Source organism: Schistocerca cancellata, chromosome 9 (genome assembly GCF_023864275.1).
Source record: "Schistocerca cancellata isolate TAMUIC-IGC-003103 chromosome 9, iqSchCanc2.1, whole genome shotgun sequence".
NCBI lineage: Eukaryota > Metazoa > Arthropoda > Insecta > Orthoptera > Acrididae > Schistocerca > Schistocerca cancellata.
The window spans coordinates 495,435,445-495,459,574 of record NC_064634.1 but is presented as its reverse complement, the minus strand read 5'-3'; the positions used below and the strand labels follow the sequence as shown (position 1 = coordinate 495,459,574).

Here is a 24,130-nt window from a genome sequence, read left to right as displayed (position 1 = left end):
CAATCTATCTTTACCTACATTGCTGTATTTAATGAAGGCAAATCTCTGTGCAATGTACTTCTGGCAGCTGGAAGTGCTTTGCTGTAATTCAGGTTGGGAGCAAAATAAATATTTTAACAACTCTGAAGATTAAGAACACAGTACACAGAAAACATATGATCCAATGCAGGTAAAACCTGCAAACACTGAATCAAGGGCAGCTCAGATCTCACCTTTCATAAGTAAGTTACATTCATCAGTCAGTAATTAGGAATGCACATAACACTTTTCTATGAAACTGTTTGCAAAATAATGTTTTGGAAAGGTAAAGATCCATTGCGCACTGTCAGAACGATCAACGTGCAGTGTTCGACACTGATGTATTAACAAAAAAGCTATTTTACTTAAACAAAATAGAATCACATTACTTACAAGCTTTGGTCGTGTTTGCTTTCTATTAGTAACTTCATTCCTTTTGAGGGGAGTTGTAGCTAAAGGTAGCTTGCACAGGGAGGGAGGGAGGGGGGGGGGGGGGAGGGGGTTAATCCAGAAAAATCAGGTGTCACAAACAGAGATTTCTCAACCAATAGGCTGGATTGACAATGTGATGATACAATGAGAAGGGAAGAAAAGACACTACTACCAGTATGTACCAGTCATTCAAATGACAAAGAACAGTGTAGTTCTCCGAGAATAATTAGCTCACAAAACAGGAGAAATTAAATGAAACTTGTCAAAATGCCTGAAGGAGTTATGGTATTGCTCAAAGAAAAGAAAAAAAAATGGAAAGAAGGGTGAAGATAAGCAGAAGGATTAAAGGAATAAAATCTATGAGAAAATACAGGAAAAGAGGATGTTGCCTATAAGTAGGGCAACAAAAATCAATAACATTTTTAAAACAAATGATCTACTAATGCACTCACTAAACACAAAGAACGATTGCTTATGATAAGCTGGAAGGTTTTTTGGTCACATATGTACCACATCTTTGTTAAATCTACTTTTGCATCTTAATATTTGTCCTCTTCAATACCGTAATGCAAGTCATAGTTGTCTGCTTCAACAAAATTGTTTTGTTACTGTGTGTCTTCTATTCAAGACCTTTCCCAAGTATCTTTCGAACCCAAACGTCTGGGATGAAAAGATCAGTTTTTCATAATTCTTCAGCTTTACGTGGCATGTAGCACCACAAAAAATTATTGGGTGCAGAACTGATTTGCTGTGGCATGTTTGCCCTACATTTCCTTGTACATCCAGACTTGTGTTCTTATTTATCAGAACACACTATGGCTTACATCACAATGAGACAAATTAAAGAAATAAATCTTTACCCTATTAATGTGACAGCAAGGTTTTTCAATACTAGTACAAAAGACTTCAATGTAAAATAAATTTTTACCCAATAAGTAATCAATAATTTTGTGGCACATACGTGCAACATCTACATCAAGATTGATTAACACTGAAACTTCAACTCGTATACATGAATGGAAAAATATTAAAGAAATCCAGGGCACAAATTGGTGCTACACATGTTATACTCTGATAAGATGTAGTCCAGAAAAGCGTGGAGATAACAAGCCTCACAAAAAAAGTTTGTTGTGTATCATAAAAAAGGGTAAGAATTACAACACCACAATTACCATAATTAATTCTTACATTACTGCTTCATTCAGTTTATACTATGATTCTTTCAAAATAGAGAGTATGTGCTCAGTTCGTACAGATCACTGAAATTATGGCACACAAAGGGAACATTACACCCCCAAAGTAATCAAATAAAGTGTAACTTAACAACAGACAAAATAACAGTATGTTTAAAAACTGCAGGTCAGTATTGTATGTAGCTGCCATAAACGTTACCTCACCTCAGACAAACAAAGTATTGAAAATAGAAATCTACAATGTATTTGGCACATAGATGGTCCCCATCTTTTTCACATACATAAAATTACTGCAAGTCTCTAAAAAATAACACGTATTACACAGAACTGAAAGTGCATAATGTAAAAAGTTCTGCAAATGACTGGCTGCCAAGAAAACTCACTCAAAAAAGTTTTACTTAATTTAAATTGCATTATTGTTCACACTCCTTACTCCATCATGGCAAATGAAATACTACAGTACATTTAATTTTTTTCTACATATCATGAAGCACCCCTCTAACACTGATATAATTTACTCATGGAGCATTATAATAAGAAACTAGATAATATATACAATGTGTTCATTTCACATTCTAGGAACAACAGAGCACCAAACTTCTGATTTACATTCAAAACCTAACAACAGCATCAGGCATGAAGCCTCTAGCCATTAATGGTGCTGTATTGTAGAATCAGAACAGAACTGACACACTTCATTTAATTTAGTCAACAATATATGTACACTCGAGTTGTTGTTGAAGCATCTGACACCATAAGAATGTAGCTTAAAAAATCTTTTATGCAATCTTTCTTGTAGCATGTTAACAGGAAACTACAATATGACTTGGGTAAAGTGGAATGTCAAGTAATACTCATTCACGTGACATTCAGGAAGACAAGATATGCCCATCAATTACACTGCACACACAAGCTTTGAGCTCCAACTTCCCCTCTGCACAAGAATCCATAAAAAGACAGTATTTGTTACATAATTATCTTTAGTTTAAAAAGTGCTGATTTTACTATCAACAAGCTTGAATTTCATGCAAGTCTGTTGTCACAACCTCACCCGAAATACCTGCACATCAGTATTCTCAAAAAAAGAGATACTACAAATAAAACTTGTTTGCGATGCATAAATAACTAGGTGGCAATATCAAGCTGTGGCTTCTTTTTTTGGAACAAGGGGGTGGGGGGCAAGTGAGTAGCAGCACTATTTGTTGTGCCCACATTCTTCAAGATGAAGTATGAACATTTCACTATTCCAAGATGCACTCAAATTATCAGACTTTATCTTATTCACATATATGTATGATAAAATAAGGCAATTTTTTAAGCTATTTATGAATTGTCCAGAAAATTATGTCCAACTTGAAACCAGCAAATATATTCAAATGTTCCACAAAATTATTTTTAAGGAATCAATAATGAAACACATTTTTCTTCTTTAAATGCAGTATAAAACATCTACATAGCAAACAAGATGAAACTGTTACCCTGCTACAGGCTACATCAAACCAATTATATTAGGCAAGTGATGTCATTTTCTTAATACTTAATCACCTGAGATGTGTAAAACAGGAAAACAATTGAAATACAATTTACATTACTCTTCCATTTTCCACACAACTTCATAGAGGAGAGAGAGAATAAATGTTACATAGACAGGATTTTAACATGTGCGCAAATAAGTCTTCAAAGAAAAATAAATCCTAATTTAATTTACAAACCCTAAGGCTTCCTTGGTGATTAAAACTCTCAACACTGGCAATTTCCTTTCCAGACAATGATAGCGAAAAAATGTTTTTAAACACTATCGAGATTTTTTTTTTTTTCAATGAAATAAAACTGTAAAAAGTCTTGAAAGGATGTATGGAGATGCAGTTTTAGCTAAAAGGTAACAACATATGATTTGGGGTAAAATGACACCAATTGTGAATACATCTATTACACATTATTCTTGTGCATAGTGCACCAATCTTAATAATAGAAAATAGGGGTTATGTAAGGGAACAAATCAAAATATTAACAGAATTCTACTTTAGCAGAAGCAATAGAAAACATTTGTACTATATTCATTGTTCCTCTGGCTATAACTCTTACAAACACATTCCATTTAACAGTTCTAAATACTGTAAACACACTATCCTAGTCCGTAAACCCGTTCTACTCAACTATCACACAAAATGTCCAAAATATGAACAAGTTGCTAGCAAAAATAGACATTTAATTTGTCTGGGTTCCTCAGGTGGTTATGTCAGGCAACAAGACACACTGTCAACATTCTTATCCATACGTCCCAAACTCTGAATGGCTGGACAGATTATAGCATTTGGTCCAGTTAACTGGTGTCCACCCGCCTTGTCAGAAATAAATAAATATCTTACTTGTCTCATAACATATCAGCAATCACACAGCCATCATTAACTTTATGGATTATTCTTTGACTTTCACAAAAATCCTGCTCAGATGTCACCACAGTGGAAAAATGTAACATATGAAAGTCCCCATCAACACCCATCAACTAGTCCACCAAGAGGCACACAGTTCACCACAAACTTTCAACGAATGGCTCACAGTCATATGGTAGTAGTATTTTTTTAAGCTCTATGCAAAAATAAAGGCTACATAGCTGCAGTTCACAAACACCGTCACATTAAAGCCACTCACGGATTTTCCACCTGTCGTCAGCAAAATATTCTTATACACCAACACTTTAAATAAATTAGTACGTATACAAATACTTCATCCCCGTGAGAAGCAGGCACTAGCTTTGACTATTAAAATGAAATGATGTGGGTGGTGGAATGTGCCTGTTGACAATCGGTCTGGGTGGCAGGCGCGGTGTGCGATGGACAGTGTGATGGTTGTGATGACGTGGCAGTGAGCCAGTTAAGCATTCGTCACTGTGAAGTGATCTAGATGCCTGGTGGCTGATGCTGGATACTGAAACAGAAACAATTTTCATACACGAGGCTGTATGTAACACATAGTAGTGTCATGACATACACTGGTGACACATTTAGTACACTAAATGGAGCAGTCACAATGGAAGGGGCTGTGTATTTGATACAACAAACCTATGTGAGCCTCAACAACACAACACACCTCAAAATGAAAGCATGCAGCAAACAAGCAGTTTCATATGATGGACAAATACCACAAATTTTTTGACCAGTACACTAATGCCACATGACTGAAATAGTCAATACATAGTTTTACTTCATAACATCAAGTAAGAATTGTGCTGCTTCACTGCAAAACTGACAAGTCCTCAAGAATCAAAGAGGTTGGTTACAATAAGCAATTGAAATGTGCATGTAAAATTAACTTTCATCGCACATAATAATTATTTTCACATCACTATCAGCAACAGGACTGTCACAGAAACTCTCAAACTCATAAACATCACTAAAACAAACAGAAGAGTCTGTACTGATGAATCATAGGAACACTGCACTTTAAATGGGATGCCACAACACTATCCCCAGATCAAGTAACTTTCAATACAATTTAAGTGGAAACAGATTTGAATTTTATAGCTTACTCCGCTCACTGTGCATCATATGTTGAATGCTTTCCAAATCAATCTATTTTTCAAAACTTAATTTAAGCTGTTTTGATAAATTTATACGAAAAAGTCACTACTCAAGAAGAAAACTAAATTGTTATAGATATTTGGTCACAAGAATGCACGAGATTAAACACACATTCTCAAGATATACTCGAGACGAAAAATGTAATAATCAGTAGACCTAAAAAAAACATAGCTTGGTGCCACTTTGTATTTGGCATTAACAGGCCTATTTGGGTTAAGGAAATGACATCTCCCAGAACAACACCAAAATTTTAATCAGTATACATTTACTGCCAGAACTCTGGTGACCAACAGCACTGATCTCCAATATGCAAAACAACAGAATGGCTTGTGATGTACCTGTGAGCTGAGTGAGCCATAAAATTCATATATGCTTGTACTTAAATTGAAACATCCTTACCATTCTGTTGAAAACGTTTGCAGGACTCTTGTATGTCCTGCTTGGTTCCCTGGAATTACTGTAACAAGGCTACTTAGTGGTGTTTTTGAAACATCCTTGATTTTTTTTATTTTTTGTAAAAACTCCCTGAAATTAGTCTCATTACTAAATAATTTTGTATCCTGCGAATAAACCATTTATAAATGAAACTGTGCTGGTCAAATTTAACAAATTTGTAACCAGTTATGAGTTCAGGTCACGCCAAAATGAACAATTCTGGCCAGAGTGGCTGGAGAGAGAGAGAGAGAGAGAGAGAGAGAGAGAGAGAGAGAGAGAGAGAGAGAGAGAGAGAGAGTGAGTTTTCTTTTCTTTTCTGGAGAAGGCTTTGGCTGAAAGCTCAGTGTGTAACACTCTTTCCAAAATAAAAAGTGCTTTGTTTCATACAGAGAATTTCATGTTTCTGAAGTGATTGCACTGGGAAAGCAAGGTACTCGTATGTGTGCATTTTGTCAAGGAATAGTCGATATTGAAATCGGACAAAGCAAGAAACAGTATAGCGCTAGAATGGAAACTATTTTATATGTGCCTGATACACGTGCTCTTAACCACATCAACATATAACATACTATATAATAAGTACACAATTGCATTTGACTTTAAAAGTGTTAGGATATGTTGTGTATGCATGCTGTCAGACCAGAAAAGATTAATCCAGTGAGCTTAATGACACTCTCTAACACTCCAAGTGCACCACAAAAGATTCGAAAATCAAAATATAAAATACATCAAAACTGATGAAACTTATCAATGCACAGGGTCCATTCAATAAATAACCGGAAAAGTTGTATAAAAACATGAAACTTCAACAAAGCTTGTGATTCTTTGTTATTTTTTTGGTGGTGCCCAAGAACTTATCAGGTAGGCCTGGCACACCTACCTCACAAATAGGATGCTGGAAATAAATGAAACAAAATGGCAGCACCATAGCAGGTTTGCACCAATGTGGAGCAGCGAAATGTCATTAGATTTGTTTTAGCTGAAAGGTTGAAACCAACTGAAATTCATTTATGGCAGTGCAATATGGTGAAAGTTTTTGAGATGAACACAAGTGTACGAGTGGGCACGTTAGGTTCAACTGTGGTGCAACAAGTGTTGAGGATTTGCCACTCTCCAGGGCACACTGTCTGTACAGTCACCGACAAATGTTGTAAGAGCTGATGAGCTGATACAGGAAAACAGGCATATTACATTGAGTGATACTGCAGCAACGATGAACACTGGTGCTGGACCAGCCCACCATATTGTTTCATGACGTACTGATGTTGGTGGCACAAAAGTTGACCTCAGGAATGAAAGAAAGGAGGCGTGCAGGGAGCTTTTGCAAAATTACATGGCTGAAGGGGAGGCATTTCTTCACTATACTTAACAGGAGATGAAAACTGGACGATTTTTTATGAACCTGAATGAAAGCAAGCTTCAATGGAGTGGTGAAATTCTTCATCTCCAAGTCCTGGCAGTAATTGTGTGTGTGTGTGTGTGTGTGTGTGTGTGTGTGTGTGTGTGTGTGTGTGTGTGTGTGTGTCCGAACGTTTATTATTACAGTAATACACAAAAATTTGAAGCAAATTGGTCAAGTACTTTTTGAGATTTTTGGTAGCAACGATCTCCCTTTATGTATTACACATATACTTATATATTAAAAATATGTGTCTGTCGATATGTTCATTGAGTACTGCCTGAAGCAAATTGGGCAAGAAATTTCAAGATTTTTGGTAATAATGTTTACCCTTTACATGCCACATATTTATTTACATAATAAAAATAAAAATATAAAAACTAGCACATATTCAATTGCAACACTGTGCAATCATTGAAGAACTTTTGTAGATTTACAATTCTGAACAGACATACATTTATATTTTTATTTATATAGATGTAAATGTATGTTTGGACAGAATTGAAAATCTCTGAAAGTTCTTCACCAATTCCTTCAAAATTTTGACAGTACATTAGAATACATGTGTGTTTTTACACACCTACTGGAGTGCCATATGGTATATAGACATTTACATCGTATATAGCATTACTTAATATGAATATAATAAATTGGGTTCTGCATAACTTAGCAGCATTTTTGTTTTTGCGTGTTGGTATTCTGGTTCCTATGGGTTTACGTACTGACTAATTTTTATCTGTAGTTAACTGCTGCTATTTAAGTTTACATACTGTCATTTGGAGACAGTGAGTGGAGCTGTGGACACTAGAAAATGGAGTGCCAAGTGGAGGAATCAGAATATTTCTGAAATATTTTTCTGTTTGAGTTCAATACAGAGGTTACAACAGCGGAAAGGGCCAGAAGCATTTGTGCCGTGTATAGGACCAATAGCATTAGACAGAGCATCGCAAGAAAATGGTTTTCTTGTTTTAAGGTGAATATTTTTGACACTGGTGACTATGTTCAGGGACACCCTTGGGTTTTGACGAAGATCATTTAAACATATTAGGCCATAATGCCCCACATCAGTATACTTGAGAACTAGTCTTTCCAACACTGTGCAACATTTGCATGCAATGGGGAAACTTCAATAATCAAGTGTATGGGTACCGCTGTAGTGTAACATGACATTTCTTAGGCTCTTTGAGAAATGGAAGATACTCATATGAATATGGAGAGGAACACTATTATGCTACGTTAACTGAGCCAAAGTGATGCAGAACATTGTCACTAGGTTTCTGTTTATGCAGGGCCAAGAATATATGCAGAAGTTCACCTCTCATGGGCAAGAGTGGTGAACGGAAGTCATCACTTGCTGTGGTGGACGAGTTACTCCATGCAGCTGCTGATGGAAGGTGTTAATACCAAAAAACCTGTATTAGCAATGAAATTTATGTAAAATGTAATGTATCTGACTTACTCTATGGTATATGGACCAGGCAGGAGGAGGAGGAGGAGGAGGAGGAGGAGGAGAAGCCTGGAGTTCAATGTAAAGTACATCATATTAATGGTAAATTTAACAATATATGGTTCAAATCATGGAACTCGAGTTATGAATGCTTTACTATGTTTGAGGTACGAATGCTTTAACTGTCTGAAGTGAGTAATGGGCTCCTTTTTCAGCTAAATCATGAAATCTTCAGGGAAGAGGATCTGAGCAGGGTGAAGAAGATTACTAGCTGGGACTGAATAGCAGGACCAGCTGTTGTTGTTGTTGCTGTGATCTTCAGTCCTGAGACTGGTTTGATGCAGCTCTCCATGCTACTCTATCCTGTGCAAGCTTCTTCATCTCCCAGTATCTACTGCAACCTACATCCTTCTGAATCTGCTTAGTGTATTCATCTCTTGGTCTCCCTCTACGATTTTTACCCTCCACACTGCCCTCCAATGCTAAATTTGTGATCCCTTGATGCCTCAAAACATGTCCTACCAACCGATCCCTTCTTCTAGTCAAGTTGTGCCACAAACTTCTCTTCTCCCCAATCCTATTCAATACCTCCTCATTAGTTACGTGATCTACCCACCTTATCTTCAGCATTCTTCTGTAGCACCACATTTCGAAAGCTTCTATTCTCTTCTTGTCCAAACTAGTTATCGTCCATGTTTCACTTCCATACATGGCTACACTCCATACAAATACTTTCAGAAACGACTTCCTGACACTTAAATCTATACTCGATGTTAACAAATTCCTCTTCTTGAGAAACGCTTTCCTTGCCATTGCCAGTCTACATTTTATATCCTCTCTACTTCGACCATCATCGGTTATTTTACTCCCTAAATAGCAAAACTCCTTTTCTACTTTAAGTGTCTCAATCTAATTCCCTCAGCATCACCCGACTTAATTTGACTACAATCCATTATTCTCGTTTTGCTTTTGTTGATGTTCATCTTATATCCTCCTTTCAAGACACTGTCCATTCCATTCAACTGCTCTTCCAAGTCTTTTGCTGTCTCTGACAGAATTACAATGTCATCAGCGAACCTCAAAGTTTTTACTTCTTCTCCATGAATTTTAATACCTACTCCAAATTTTTCTTTTGTTTCCTTTACTGCTTGCTCAATATACAGATTGAATAACATCGGGGAGAGGCTACAGCCCTGTCTTACTCCTTTCCCAACCACTGCTTCCCTTTCATGCCCCTCGACTCTTATAACTGCCATCTGGTTTCTGTACAAACAGTAAATAGCCTTTCGCTCCCTGTATTTTACCCCTGCCACCTTCAGAATTTGAAAGAGAGTATTCCAGTTAACATTGTCAAAAGCTTTCTCTAACTCTACAAATGCTAGAAACGTAGGTTTGCCTTTTCTTAATCTTTCTTCTAAGATAAGTCTTAAGGTCAGTATTGCCTCACGTGTTCCAACATTTCTATGGAATCCAAACTGATCTTCCCCGAGGTCGGCTTCTACCAGTTTTTCCATTCGTCTGTAAAGAATTCGCGTTAGTATTTTGCAGCTGTGACTTATTAAACTGATAGTTCGGTAATTTTCACATCTGTCAACACCAGCTTTCTTTGGGATTGGAATTATTATATTCTTCTTGAAGTCTGAGGGTATTTCGCCTGTCTCATACATCGTTCTCACCAGATGGTAGAGTTTTGTCAGGACTGGCTCTCCCGAGGCCATCAGTAGTTCAAATGGAATGTTGTCTACTCCCAGGGCCTTGTTTCGACTCAGATCTTTCAGTGCTCTGTCAAACTCTTCACGCAGTATCTTATCTCCCATTTTGTCTTCATCTACATCCTCTTCCATTTCCACAATATTGTCCTCAAGTACATCGCCCTTGTATAAACCCTCTATATACTCCTTCCACCTTTCTGCCTCCCCTTCTTTGCTTAGAACTGGGTTGCCATCTGAGCTCTTGATATTCATACAAGTGGTTCTCTTCTCTCCAAAGGTCTCTTTAATTTTCCTGTAGGCAGTATCTATCTTACCCCTAGTGAGACAAGCCTCTACATCCTTACATTTGCCCTCTAGCCATCCCTGCTTAGCCATTTGGCACTTCTTGTCGATATTATTTTTGAGATGTTTGTATTCCTTTTTGCCTGCTTCATTTACTGCATTTTTATATTTTGTCCTTTCATCAATTAAATTCAATATTTCTTCTGTTACCCATGGATTTCTATTAGCCCTCGTCTTTTTACCTACTTGATCCTCTGCTGCCTTCACTACTTCATCCCTCAGATCTACCCATTCTTCTTCTACTGTATTTCTTTCCCCCATTCCTGTCAATTGTTCCCTTATGCTCTCCCTGAAACTCTCTACAACCTCTGGTTCTTTCAGTTTATCCAGGTCCCATCTCCTTAAATACCCACCTTTTTGCAGTTTCTTCAGTTTCAATCTGCAGTTCATAACCAATAGATTGTGGTCAAAATCCACATCTGCCCCAGGAAATGTCTTACAATTTAAAACCTGGTTCCTAAATCTCTGTCTTACCATTATATAATCTATCTGATACCTTTTAGTATCTCCAGGATTCTTCCAGGTATATAACCTTCTTTTATGATTCTTGAACCAAGTGTTGGCTATGATTAAGTTATGCTCTGTGCAAAATTTTACAGGGCGGCTTCCTCTTTCATTCCTTCCCCCCAATCCATATTCACCTACTATGTTTCCTTCTCTCCCTTTTCCTACTGACGAATTCCAGTCACCCATGACTATTAAATTTTCGTCTCCCTTCACTACCTGAATAATTTCTTTTATCTCGTCATACATTTCTTCAATTTCTTCATCATCTGCAGAGGTAGTTGGCATATAAACTTGTACTATTGTAGTAGGCATGGGCGTTGTTTCTGTCTTGGCCACAATAATGCGTTCACTATGCTGTTTGTAGTAGCTAACCCGCACTCCTATTTTTTTATTCATTATTAAACCTACTCCTGCATTACCCCTATTTGATTTTGTATTTATAACCCTGTAATCACCTGACCAAAAGTCTTGTTCCTCCTGCCACCGAACTTCACTAATTCCCACTATATCTAACTTTAACCTATCCATTTCCCTTTTTAAATTTTCTAACCTACCTGCCCGATTAAGGGATCTGACATTCCACGCTCCGATCCGTAGAACGCCAGTTTTCTTTCTGCTGATAACGACGTCCTCCTGAGTAGTCCCCGCCCGGAGATCCGAATGGGGGACTATTTTACCTCCGGAATATTTTACCCAAGAGGACGCCATCATCATTTAATCATACAGTAGAGCTGCATGTCCTTGGGAAAAGGACCAGCTATACAATACAAATTTATACAGAAGCGTAGTATCCAGAATATATTAGAAAGTAAATGGAATCTATCAAAAGTTATATGCTATACCGGGAGGACATATGTAGCTGATAGGTGCAATATCTCCCTATAAGCACTAAGCATACAACGTATGTCGAACATTATGTCTAGGACCGAGTGAAGGCAACAAAGACAGACAAAAAAGCTAACAAGAAGAATATTTCAAGAAAAATAGCAAGAAATATTGCAGAAACGTGCATTTTCAGGGGCAACGAAAGTAAACAGTTGCAGAGCAACAAAGCTTATAGCAGAGCATGTTATTCAGTATCATTAAAGAAATTGTTGACGTACGAAAAAAGAAGGTAAGGTATTGAAGAAACCTCACAAAAACAAATGATACGTAGTAAGGTTGACAAAAATAACTATTTCCACTGCTACAATTTTTTTAATTAAAAACACTTAAAGAGGAAGATTTGAGGAGTTTATAGCAGCCTAAGGACATCACGTCAGCTGATCCAGAAGACACACTGTCTACAATGTCATGCAGTCATGAGACACCTTTGGGAGAAGATGGGTGACAGAAGCGATAGGCATGGGAGGTCTCTGTTTCAGTAAAGGTTGGCAAGGTAATTATAGTCTGTGGACATCTGCGTGAGACCCTCTGTATATTTCGAGAGGGCCTGCTCGCCACTACAGATGTGATGGTCACATGTGACTTAGCTGTTTGGAAGGGACATCTTGCTAACAAACAGATGGCACCTGCCAAAGTGGAAGTATTGCTGGCAGGTTTGATACGGATGGGGCCTAGCTCCCCATGGCCATTGCATCTGTAGTGTCAACTGGTCCCTCTTTAAATATACCAAGGGTCTCACCAAGGCCTTCACAGACCGTAATTAGTCTATCTTTATATAGATGGTTGCAGGACCTCGGTTGCTCAATATAAAATGTTAAATAAAAACACCTTTCAGACATCTAAATTTCCATTTTTAACTTTTTTTTTATTTTGACCATCACTTGCGGACTCAGAAAGTGACAATCTAAAGGGTTGTTGTGTCAAAAATCTAGATACCACTTACTGAAACCTGGCCATTATTTTGACTGGACCAAATGTGGGATTCTTCCTACATCAGTCAATCAGTAACGGTCATACTTTCCTTTGCCTTCCCCAGCGTAAGGGCTATTTGACACAGAGGTGCCTGAAGATGGTGTACTGTAGCTCTGAAACTAGTTGCTCTAATAAAATAACAACCGGAAAGTTAAATGGCTGAAAGGTGTTCTGATTCAACATTTCGTACAGAAACCACCTTTCATGTTTTATCTTTCAAGTCATCAACCACCCCTTAAAGTTCAAGTGACTAGTAAAAGAGGAGCATTCCCCTCATAACTCAGCACTACCAACAGCTGGAACAACTGAATCACATTCACCCCTATGGTTGTGACTACCTATTGTAGTGCCCATGAAATGAGGAATGCCCTACCCACTGTCCTCCCCATCCCTCCCACTGTGGTATTCCACTGGCCACCGAATCTAGACAATAATCTCGTCCATCACTACACAACCCCTGCTCCCAACCCCTTGCCTCATTGCCTCATTGCTCATATCCCTGTAATAGACCTAGATGCAATGCCTGCCCCATACATCCTTTCACCACTACCTACTCCAGTCTTGTCACCAGCATCATTCATCCCATCAAAGGCAGGGCTGCCTGCAAACTAGTCATGTGATCTAGAAGCTAAGTTGCAACCACTGTTCTGCATTCTATATGGGCATGACAACCAACAAGCTATCTGTCCGCATAAATGGCCACAGACAAACTGTGGCCAAGAAACAGCTGGACCATCCATTTGCTTAGCACACTGCCCAACACAATGTTTTCATTTTAATGACTGCTTCACAGCCTGTGCCATATGGATCGTCCATACCAACACCAGCTTTTCTGAATTTCGCAGGTGGAAACTCTCCTTGCAATACATCCTACATTCTCTTAAATCTCCTGGCCTCAAACTTCATTAGTCATTGTGCTTCATCCCCTTAACTGTTCCTACTCCAACACTACACTGTCTTCTATTCCACAAGCACATTCACTGTCTTTTAACCCCCCCCCCCCCCCCCCCCCCCCCAATCACCCACTCTCCATCTAACTTCTCATCTAGCTGTTCTACTTTCTCTCCACCTCATTCCCTGCACACTCCCACCAACAGCACTTTACCGTCCCCCATTCATATCCTGCTGTCCCTCCCCCTCTGCATCCTAGCCCCCTTCTTACCCCCACCACCCAGACTGCTTTTCCTATCATGAGCAGTTGACTAAAGTCTGGGCATGGCTCCAGAGACAGCGGTCATGTATGTGAGAGTTGCATTTCTATGAATGTGTGTGTGTGTGTGTGTGTGTGTGTGTGTGTGTGTATGTTGTCTAGTTCAGAAGAAGGCCTTCTGGCTGAAAGCTTGCGTTTTTAGTAGTCTATTTATTGTGTCTTTCTGAAAATCAACATCTCTGCTACATGGTGAGTAGCAGTCCATCCTTTTCATGATACTGTCAAATGGTGAAACAGTATGTCACTCTTTGAGAGAATATTTCACAAATGAAGGACAACCACACAGATTACTGACTATTAATGGTCCACAACTTATCAGTCAGGCTTTAAAGAATTTTTAGCCTGGGAACTAGTAAAACATACATCTTGTTGTCGTGGTCTTCAGTCCTGAGACTGGTTTGATGCAGCTCTCCATGCTACTCTATCCTGTGCAAGCTTCTTCATCTTCCAGTACTTACTGCAACACACATCCTTCTGAATCTGCTTAGTGTATTCATCTCTTTGTCTCCCTCTACGATTTTTACCCTCCAATGCTAAATTTGTGATCCCTTGACGCCTCAGAACATGTCCTACTAACTGCTAACCGGTCCCTTCTTTTTGTCAAGTTGTGCCACAAGCTCCTCTTCTCCCCAATTCTATTCAATACCTCCTCATTAGTTATGTGATCTACCCATCTAATCTTCAGCATTCTTCTGCAGCACCACATTTCAAAAGCTTCTATTCTCTTCTTGTCCAAACTATTTATCGTCCACGTTTCACTTCCATACATGGCTACACTCCATACAAATACTTTCACAAACGACTTCCTGACTTAAATCTATACTCGATGTTAACAAATTTCTCTTCTTCAGAAACGCTTTCCTTGCCATTGCCAGTCTACATTTTATATCTTCTCTACTTTGACCATCATCAATTATTTTGCTCCCCAAATAGCAAAACTCCTTTACTATTTTAAGTGTCTCATTTCCTAATCTAATTCCCTCAGCATCACCCGACTTAATTCGACTACATTCCATTATCCTCATTTTGCTTTTATTGATGTTCATCTTATATCCTCCTTTCAAGACACTGTCCATTCTGTTCAACTGCTCTTCCAAGTCCTTTGCTGTCTCTGATAGAATTACAATGTCATCGGCGAACCTAAAAAGTTTTTATTTTTTCTCCATGGATTTTAATACCTACTCCGAATTTTTCTTTTGTTTCCTTTACTGCTTGCTCAATATACAGACTGAATAACATCGGGGAGAGGCTACAATCATGTCTCATTCCTTGCCCAACCACTGCTTCCCTTTCATGTCCCTCGACTGATAACTGCCATCTGGTTTCTGTACAAATTGTAAATAACCTTTCGCTCCCTGTATTTTACCCTTGACACGTTTAGAATTTGAAAGAGAGTATTCCAGTCAACATTGTCAAAAGCTTTCTCTAAGTCTACAAATGCTAGAAACGTAGCTTTGCCTTTCCTTAATCTTTCTTCTAAGATAAGTTGTAAGGTCAGTATTGCCTCACGTGTTCCAATATTTCTACGGAATCCAAACTGATCTTCCCCGAGGTCGGCTTCTACCAGTTTTTCCATTCGTCTGTAAAGAATTCGCGTTAGTATTTTGCAGCTGTGACTTATTAAACTGATAGTTCGGTTAATTTTAACATCTGTCAACACCTGCTTTCTTTGGGATTGGAATTATTATATTCTTCTTGAAGTCTGAGGGAATTTCGACTGCCTCATACATCTTGCTCACCAGATGGTAGAGTTTTGTCAGGACTGGCTCTCCCGAGGCCATCAGTAGTTCAAATGGAATGTTGTCTACTCCCGGGGCCTTGTTTCGACTCATGTCTTTCAGTGCTCTGTCAAACTCTTCACGCAGTATCGTATCTCCCATTTCATCTTCATCTACATCCTCTTCCATTTCCATAATATTGTCCTCAAGTACATCACCCTTGTATAGACCCTCTATATACTCCTTCCACCTTTCTGCTTTCCCTTCTTTGCTTAGAACTGGGTTTCCATCTGAGCTCTTGATATTCATACAAGTTGTTCTCTTTTCTGCAAAGGTCTCTTTAATTTTCCTGTAGGCAGTATCTATCTTACCCCTAGTGAGATAAGCTTCTACATCCTTACATTTGTCCTCTAGCCATCCCTGCTTAGCCATTTTGCATTTCCTGTCAATCTCATTTTTGAGACGTCTATATTCCTTCTTGCCTGCTTCATTTACTGCATTTTTGTATTTTCTCCTTTCGTCAATTAAGTTCAATATTTCTTCTGTTACCCAAGGATATCAACTAGCCCTCGTCTTTTTACCTATTTGATCCTCTGCTGCCTTCACTACTTCATCCCTCAGAGCTACCCATTCTTCTTCTACTGTACTTCTTTCCACCATTCCTGTCAATTGTTCCCTTATGCTCTCCCTGAAACTCTGTACAACCTCTGGTTCTTTCAGTTTATCCAGGTCCCATCTCCTTAAATTGACACCTTTTTGCAGTTTCTTCAGTTTTAATCTACAGATCATAACCAATAGATTGTGGTAAGAGTCCACATCTGCCCCCGGAAATGTCTTACAACTTAAAAATGGTGAAATGACTGCAGCCCAGGGTATAAGCAGCTGATGTACATTAATATGACATCACTATAAATAATATTATAGTGTTTTTTGTTTAGAACAAGCACATAAACTGATGAAGATATAAGTAATCGCAAAGAAGATTTCTTGATGATACACAAAGGAAAGCAAACGACACAGTATCAAGGACCTGAAGGTTAATGAGATTTAGTGGTCAGGGAGAGGGGGGAGAGGGGGGGGGGGGAGAGGGGGGGAGAGGGAGGGGAGAGGGGGGGAGGGGGAGAGGGGGGGGGGTAGCTAACCAGGATGATCAAAAGGACATCAAGACAGATGTTAGCTAGGCCATATTTTTTGGAGGGAGGCATACAGTACCATAAAACAATAGATGACAGGCTAACACTGAAGAGGTACAATGCGTCCACATCTACATCTTCACAGACGGTGGTGGTGGTGGTGGTTGTTTGTGGGTCACTCAACATCTTGGTCATCAGCACCTGTACAAGTTCCAAATCTTCCCAATTCCAGTCTCGGTACTACCCAAATGATGAGGAGATGATGAGGACAACACAAACACCCAGTCCCTGGGTGGAGAAAATCCCTGAGCTGGCTGGAAATCTAATCAAGGACCATGGGATCCAGAGGCAGCAACACTAGCCACTACACCACAGGCTGTTGGCATCTACATGGATACTCTGCAAATCAAATTTACGTGCCTGCAGAGGGTTCATTGAACCACCTTTACAAGAATTCTCTATTATTCCATTCTCGAACAGTAAGCGGAAAAAATGAGAAACTATACCTTTCCGTGTGCGCTCTGATTTCTCTTATTCTATATGATGATCATTTCTCCCTATGTAGGTTGGCGTCAACAAAATATTTCCGCATTTGTAGGAGAAAGTTGGTGACTGAAATTTAATGAGAAGATTCCACCGCAATGAAAAATGCCTTTGTTTTAATGGTGTCTATCCCAAATCCCATATCATGTCCATGACAATCTCTTCCCTATTTCACAATAATAGAAAACGTGTTGCTCTTCTTTGAACTTTCTCAATGTACTCCGTTAATCCTATCTGACAAGGATCCCAGACCGTGCAGAAGAACTCCAAAAGAGGACAGACAAGCATAGTGTAGACAGTCTCTTTAGTAGATCTGTTACATTTTGGCAGTCTCTTTAGTAGATCTGTTACATTTTCCTAAGTTTTCAGCCAATAAACAGCCATCTTTGGTTTGTCTTCTCCACAACATTTTCTGGTGTTCTTTCTAATTTAAATTGTTCATAACTGTAATTTCTAGCTATTTGGTTGAATTTACAGCCTTTAGAATAACTGGTTTGTTGTGTAATGGAAGTTCAATTGATTCCTTTTAGCACTCATGAGGATGGCCTCATATTTTTCAGTATTTAGGGTCAATTGCCAATTTTTGTACTGTTCAGATATGTTTTCTAAATAATTTTGCAATTTGTTTTGATTTTCTGATGAGTTAACTAGATGATAAAAGACAGCATCACCTGCAATCAAACTAAGATGGCTGATCGGATTGTCTCCTAAACCATTTATATAGATGGTGAACAGTAGGGCCTGTGCACTAGCTGGTAGAATGCCAGAAATCAGTTCTGTTTTACTCTATGACTTTCTGTCAATTAATACAAACTGTGACCTCTCTAACAGGAAGTCATGAATCCAGTCACATAACTGAGACAATATTCCATAAGCACGCAATTTCACGACAAGCTACATGTGTGGTACAGCATCAAAAGCCTTTTGGAAATCTAGGTATACAGGATCAATTTGAAATCCCTTGTCAATATTGCTCAACACTTTGTGCGTGTAAAGAGCTAGTTTTGTCTCACAAGAACGATATTTTCTAAATCCATGTTGATTGTGTGTCAATAAACTGTTGTCTTCAAGGTAATTCATAATGTTAAAACACAATATATGTTCCAAGATACTGCTGCATACTGATGTTAATGATATGGGCCTGTAATTTAGTGGATTATTTCTACTAACTTTTTGAATATTTGTGTGACCTGTGCAACTTCACAGAATTTGGGTATGGATCTTTCATGGAGCGAACAGTTGTATACAATTGTTAAGTATGGAGCAACTGCATCAGCATATTCTGAAAGGTACCTAACTGATACACAGTCTGGACCAGAAGACTTGCTTTTATTATGTGATTTATGTTGCAATACTACTCTGAGAATATCTGCTTCTAAGTTAACCATGGTGGCACCTGTTCTTGGTTCGAATTCTGGAATATTTACTTTGTCTTCTTTGGTGAAGGAATTTTAAAAGACTGTGTTTAGTAACTCCACCTTTGCAGCATTGTAGTCAATAGTATTTGCATTGCTATCCTGCAGAGAAGGCATTGACTGTGTCTTGCCACTAGCCTACTTTACATACGACAAGGATCTCTCTGGATTTCCTGCTAAGTTCCAAGATAATAGTTCCTTTGTGGAAACTATCACAAGCATCTCACACTGATGTCCTCGCCAAATTTTAAGCTTCTGTAAAAGATCACCGATCTTGAAGATTTTGTGTTCATTTAAACTTGGCGTGCTTTTTTCATTGTCTCTGCAACAGAGTTGTCACCCATTTTGAGTACCAAAGGGAATCTGCTCAGTTGTGTGTTTATTTATTTATTTGGTGTAAATTTCTCAATTACTTTTGATATTATTTCTTTGAATTCAAGCCACATCTGCTCTACACTTACATTGTTAATCTGGAAGGAGTGGAGATTGTCTCTCAAAAAGACATCAAGTGTATTTTTATCTGCTTTTTTGAATAGATACATTTTTCATTTATTCTGGACGATTTAGGCATAATAATATTAAATCTCGCTACAACAACCTTGTGTTCACTAATCCCTGTATCCATTTTGATGCTCATTATTAGCTCAGGATTATTTGTTGCTAAGAGGTAAAATGTGTTTTCACAACAGTTTACTATTTGCGGGGCTCATGAACTAACTGATTGAAATTATTTTCAGAGAATGCATTTAGCACAATTTTGGATTATGTTTTTTTTTTTTTTTATTTTTTTTTTAAGAGAAAAACCTTTCAGCAAATGTATCATCTGAGTTTCGAGGTAGGTAAAAGGATACAATTACTATTTTATTATGGTAGCCAAGAATGACCTCTAGAGAAACTTTCTACTTCAATTTTGCTACAAGGTAAACTATTTCTATCAGCAACACACACGTCACAGCCAACTGTGTTTGGCCTATCCTTTCGGAACACTTTTAGGTTCTTTGCAAAAACTTTGGTAGAACTTATTTCTGGCTTTAGCCAGTTTTCAGTGCGTATAACGATTTGAGCAGCAGTGCTTTGTATTAGCACTTGGAGCTCTGGTACTTTTCCAACACAGCTACAACAATTTACAACTGTTATACCGATGATTCCTGTATCTACGTTCTTCCTATATCTGACCTGCACCCTTTGAGAATGAAGCCCTTTTTGTTTTTCCCCCAGACCCACTTACATAAAAAAACTGCCCAGTCCACACCATACAGCCCCTGCTACACACATAGCCACCTCCTGCATGTAGTGGATCACAGTTACAAATGGTAAAAACGGGATGTGATGGAAATAGACAGAAGTATACACAAAATACAAGGAGGAGGCCCGAACAAAGTAGACGGCAAAGTGATCAGGAAGTCAGAAATGTCTGGTTGATAATATATTACAAGGAAGGCCACACAATAGTGATTCCTGAAGGGAAACACTACTTGAGTGCTCATTATTTGGGAAATGGACAAATACCACACCCCTTATTAAGGTAAGGTATGGAGTTGTGTTGGGTATGTTATTCCCTTAGATTGAACCCTTACCAGGTTCAGGTGAACCTGTAGAAGGGATGGCTCCAACCATATATTTGTTGAGGAATGAAGGAGGTACAAGGGGACATCACACAGTATTTTGAGTAAATACGGGAAAAGAGTGCTGGTTTCTTTAAAGATGGAAAAAACAGTAAGTTGAAAGAAAACGAAAGGGCAAATGTGTGAAATAAGGTGAAGCTACTTCCAAAAATTGAAAAAGAAAAATAATAAAGAATTTCTGACAGACTTGTTCTGAGCTTCATTAGCGGGATACTATCACGTTGTGAGGTTTTATTCTTATAGTAAGACACTATAAGATAATCTTAAAAGGAGTCCTAACATACAAGCACAATCCAGAGTTCTAGAAATAAGTAATAAGGTGAAAATGATACATATTTGTTAGAAATGTAATGACAAGAAATGGTGTAAAATTGTATAATGAAGAACCCCAGAAAAAGACTGGATTCTTGAGTAACAACTTTAAAAGGTAGAAGTAATTTATTTAACAATGATTGATAGCAAAAATTCTAGAGCCCACTTAACTATATTGGAAGGATAGATTTGAACTAATAAAAACAATTAAGTGTATATTAGAATATACACAATTTCTTTATACAGTAAATCAAACAACACAAACTCCAGGTGGGAATATCAACAATGTAGGAAAAGATAGATTGCTACTTACCATAAAGAAGATGTGTTAAGTTGCCAGTCACGATTAAAAGACATGCACATATAATCTGGAGAAGGTGGGGAAGGGGAAGGGATAGTAGTGCGCAAATGGAGAGAGAGACGAATGCTGTCTGGTGGAGTGTGCATGGACTAGACTGCCAACAAGTGCAGTGTCAGGAGGTTGTGGGGCAGGGAGGTGGGGAAAAAAGGAACAAATAAGAGAGAAGTAGAGAAAGAGAGGTGGATGTGTTGGTAGAGGGCTGCAAATAAACAGGGCAGGGAACTAGAATGGGGTGGAGACAATAGGACAAGAGTAGGTGGCAACTGTTGGGTGGAGAGTGTGGGGATCCCATACGCGCAGCTCAGAAAAGCTGATGGTGGAGGGAAGGATCCAGATGACTCTGGTACTGAAGTGGCCATTGAAATGAAGTGAGTTATGTTCAGCTGCATATTGTGCCACACGGTGGTCTATTTGGCTACAGTTTGGCAGTGGCCATTCATCAGGGTAGACAGCTGGTCGGTAGTCACACCAATATAAAAATCTGTGCATTGATTGCAGAAGAGCTAGTAAATAACATGGCTGCTTTCATAGGTGGCCCGGCCCCTGATGGGGTAGGGTAAACCTGTGACAGGACTGGAATAGGAAGTGCTGGGTGGGTGGACTGGGCAGGTTTTCCACCTGGGTCTTCCACAGGGAAATGATCTTTGTGGCAGAAGGGTTTTGGATTCGGAGCAGCATAGGGATGGACTAGGATGTTGTGGAGGTTGGGTGGGCAACAGAACATCACTTTATACGGGGTGGAAAGTATCTCAGGTAGGATTTCCTCATTTCAGGGCGTGATGATAGGTAATCAAAATCCAGATGAAGGATGTGGTTCCGGTTCTCTTGTTCCAGTCCAGCGTGGTACTGGGTGACGAAGGGGACACTCCTTCGTGGCTGGTTTTTGAGGGTGATGGGAGGATTGGGGTTGTGAGGGGAAATGGCACAGGAGATCTGTTTGCAGACTAGGTATGGTTGATAATGCCTGCCTGTGAAGGTCTTGATGAGATCCTCAGCAAGGTAGTTTTTGTCACTGCAGATATGCTGTCCCCAGGCAGCCAGGCTATACGAGAGAGATTTTTTTGTGTGAAAGGGGTGACAGCTGTCAAAATTCAGGTACTGTTGGTTGTTGGTCAGTTTAACATGGAAGGAGGTGCAGATGGAGTCATCAGAGAGGAGGTGATCAATATCTCAGAAGGTGGCACGCTGGGTTGAGGAGGACCACGTGAAATGGATGGGAGAGAAGGTGTTAAGGAATGAAGGAATGAAAATAGGGTGCCTTGGCCCTGGGTCCATATCATGGAGAGATTGTCAATGAACATAACCATGACTAGAGATTTGGTGTTTTGAGAGGTTAGGAAGATCTCCTCTAGATGGCTCATACAAAGGTTGGCATAGGAGCTTGGCATATGTGTGCCGATGTCTGTGCCGCATATTTGTTTATATACCTCCCCTTCAAATGAGAAGTAGTTGTGGGTTAGGATGAAGTCAGTAAGGTGTGTGAGGAACAAGATAGTACGTCTGAAGGATGAAGGACATTGGGAAAGGTAGTGTTCAATAACAGTAAGACAATGGGCATGAGGGACGTCAGTGTATAGTGAGGTGGTGTCAAAAATGACAAGTAGGGATCCAGGAGAAAAATGGTTGGCGTCTTTGATGTGGGAGGCTAGATTATGTGCAATTGATTCAACACGTCAGTCAATGAGTGCCAAAATTCCTTCAGTGGGGCACAATAACCAGCCACAATTGGGCACCCAGGATTGTTGGGTTTGTGAATTTTGGGCAGCATGTAGAAGGTGGGTATGCAGGGTATCACAAGGATGATGAGGAAATGGATTCACGGGAGCTGTTCTGGGAAGGGCCTAAGGCTGTAAGCAGGGATTGGAGTTTGTGTTGGAGCTCTGGGATGGGATCACTCAGGAAAAGTTTACAGATGGAGAATTCAGACAATTGGCGGAGGTTTTCTGCCAGGAATTCACTGAGATTCATCTTACTAACTTTATCCTAACCCACAACTACTACTCATTTGCAGGTGAAATGGGACTATCTTTCCATTCCTATCCAAAATTCTATGTCAACATTCTCTGAAGTGATCATTTTAGCTCGAATTTTTAACTTTCTAGACTTTATACTGTTATGGCTACACTCAACACCAGTAGTATACTGCCCTTTAAAAAAATTAGTACAAATGAGTTTACTATTTCAGATTAAATTTCACATTAATATATCAACCAAGGGGAGTAAGCCGTTCGTTAACAATCAAACTTTGAAATTTAATGATATGAACTGTGCAGTTATGTTGCAACACAAATTCTGGAAAATTCTTCCCCGTTTCCAAAAAGCTACTATATTTATTCGTTATGATTATTTTAAATAATAGCTCCACTTAAGAGCTATCCTAGACACCAATAACAATGTCTTATTCAAAGTAATTTGTTCATAATTAACTAAAATGTAATTTAAATTTTTGTACTATAAAATTTATTGAAATTTTGTATGAAATTAAGCGAACTCTTCCAAATTGTATATCAAAACATGTAGCGCAATATGTGGCCCATTTTTTGGTGTAAGAAACTGAAATCATTTAATGACTTAATTGTTGGTTTTTAAGTCTTACATTTAACTATGTCTTCAATTATTTTGTTTTATATAAAAGGAAGTGATGCACCAGCTGTGCGGGCATGGGCAGAGTCAGTAAGGGTGTAGTAGTCTACGTAAGGGACAGTCAGTGAGAGAGTCAGTCAGTCTGTCTCCATTATTGCCTTTCGGAAGCTGTTTGTGTGAGACTCTTCACATTGGTAAGCACAGAACTAAACCATATACAGGGTTTATCATTATTAATGGTGTAAACGCACACAGTTGAAAGTACGCGATACTATAAGCAAAAAAGCCTCAGTAAACATAGGGGCAA

At 38.8% G+C, this 24,130-nt stretch overlaps 1 protein-coding gene across 1 annotated transcript in view; it reads right to left on the bottom strand.

Annotated features, from left to right (window-relative positions):
- Positions 1 to 24,130, bottom strand: part of LOC126100203 (protein son of sevenless) — a 185,727-nt gene that overhangs the window by 2,731 nt on the left and 158,866 nt on the right. The window contains exon 25 of the mRNA XM_049910763.1: positions 1 to 4,571. This exon is cut by the window's left edge and continues 2,731 nt beyond it. Coding sequence (XP_049766720.1) covers positions 4,393 to 4,571 — 179 coding nt within the window. The 3' untranslated portion in view covers positions 1 to 4,392. The remainder of the gene's footprint in view (positions 4,572 to 24,130) is intronic.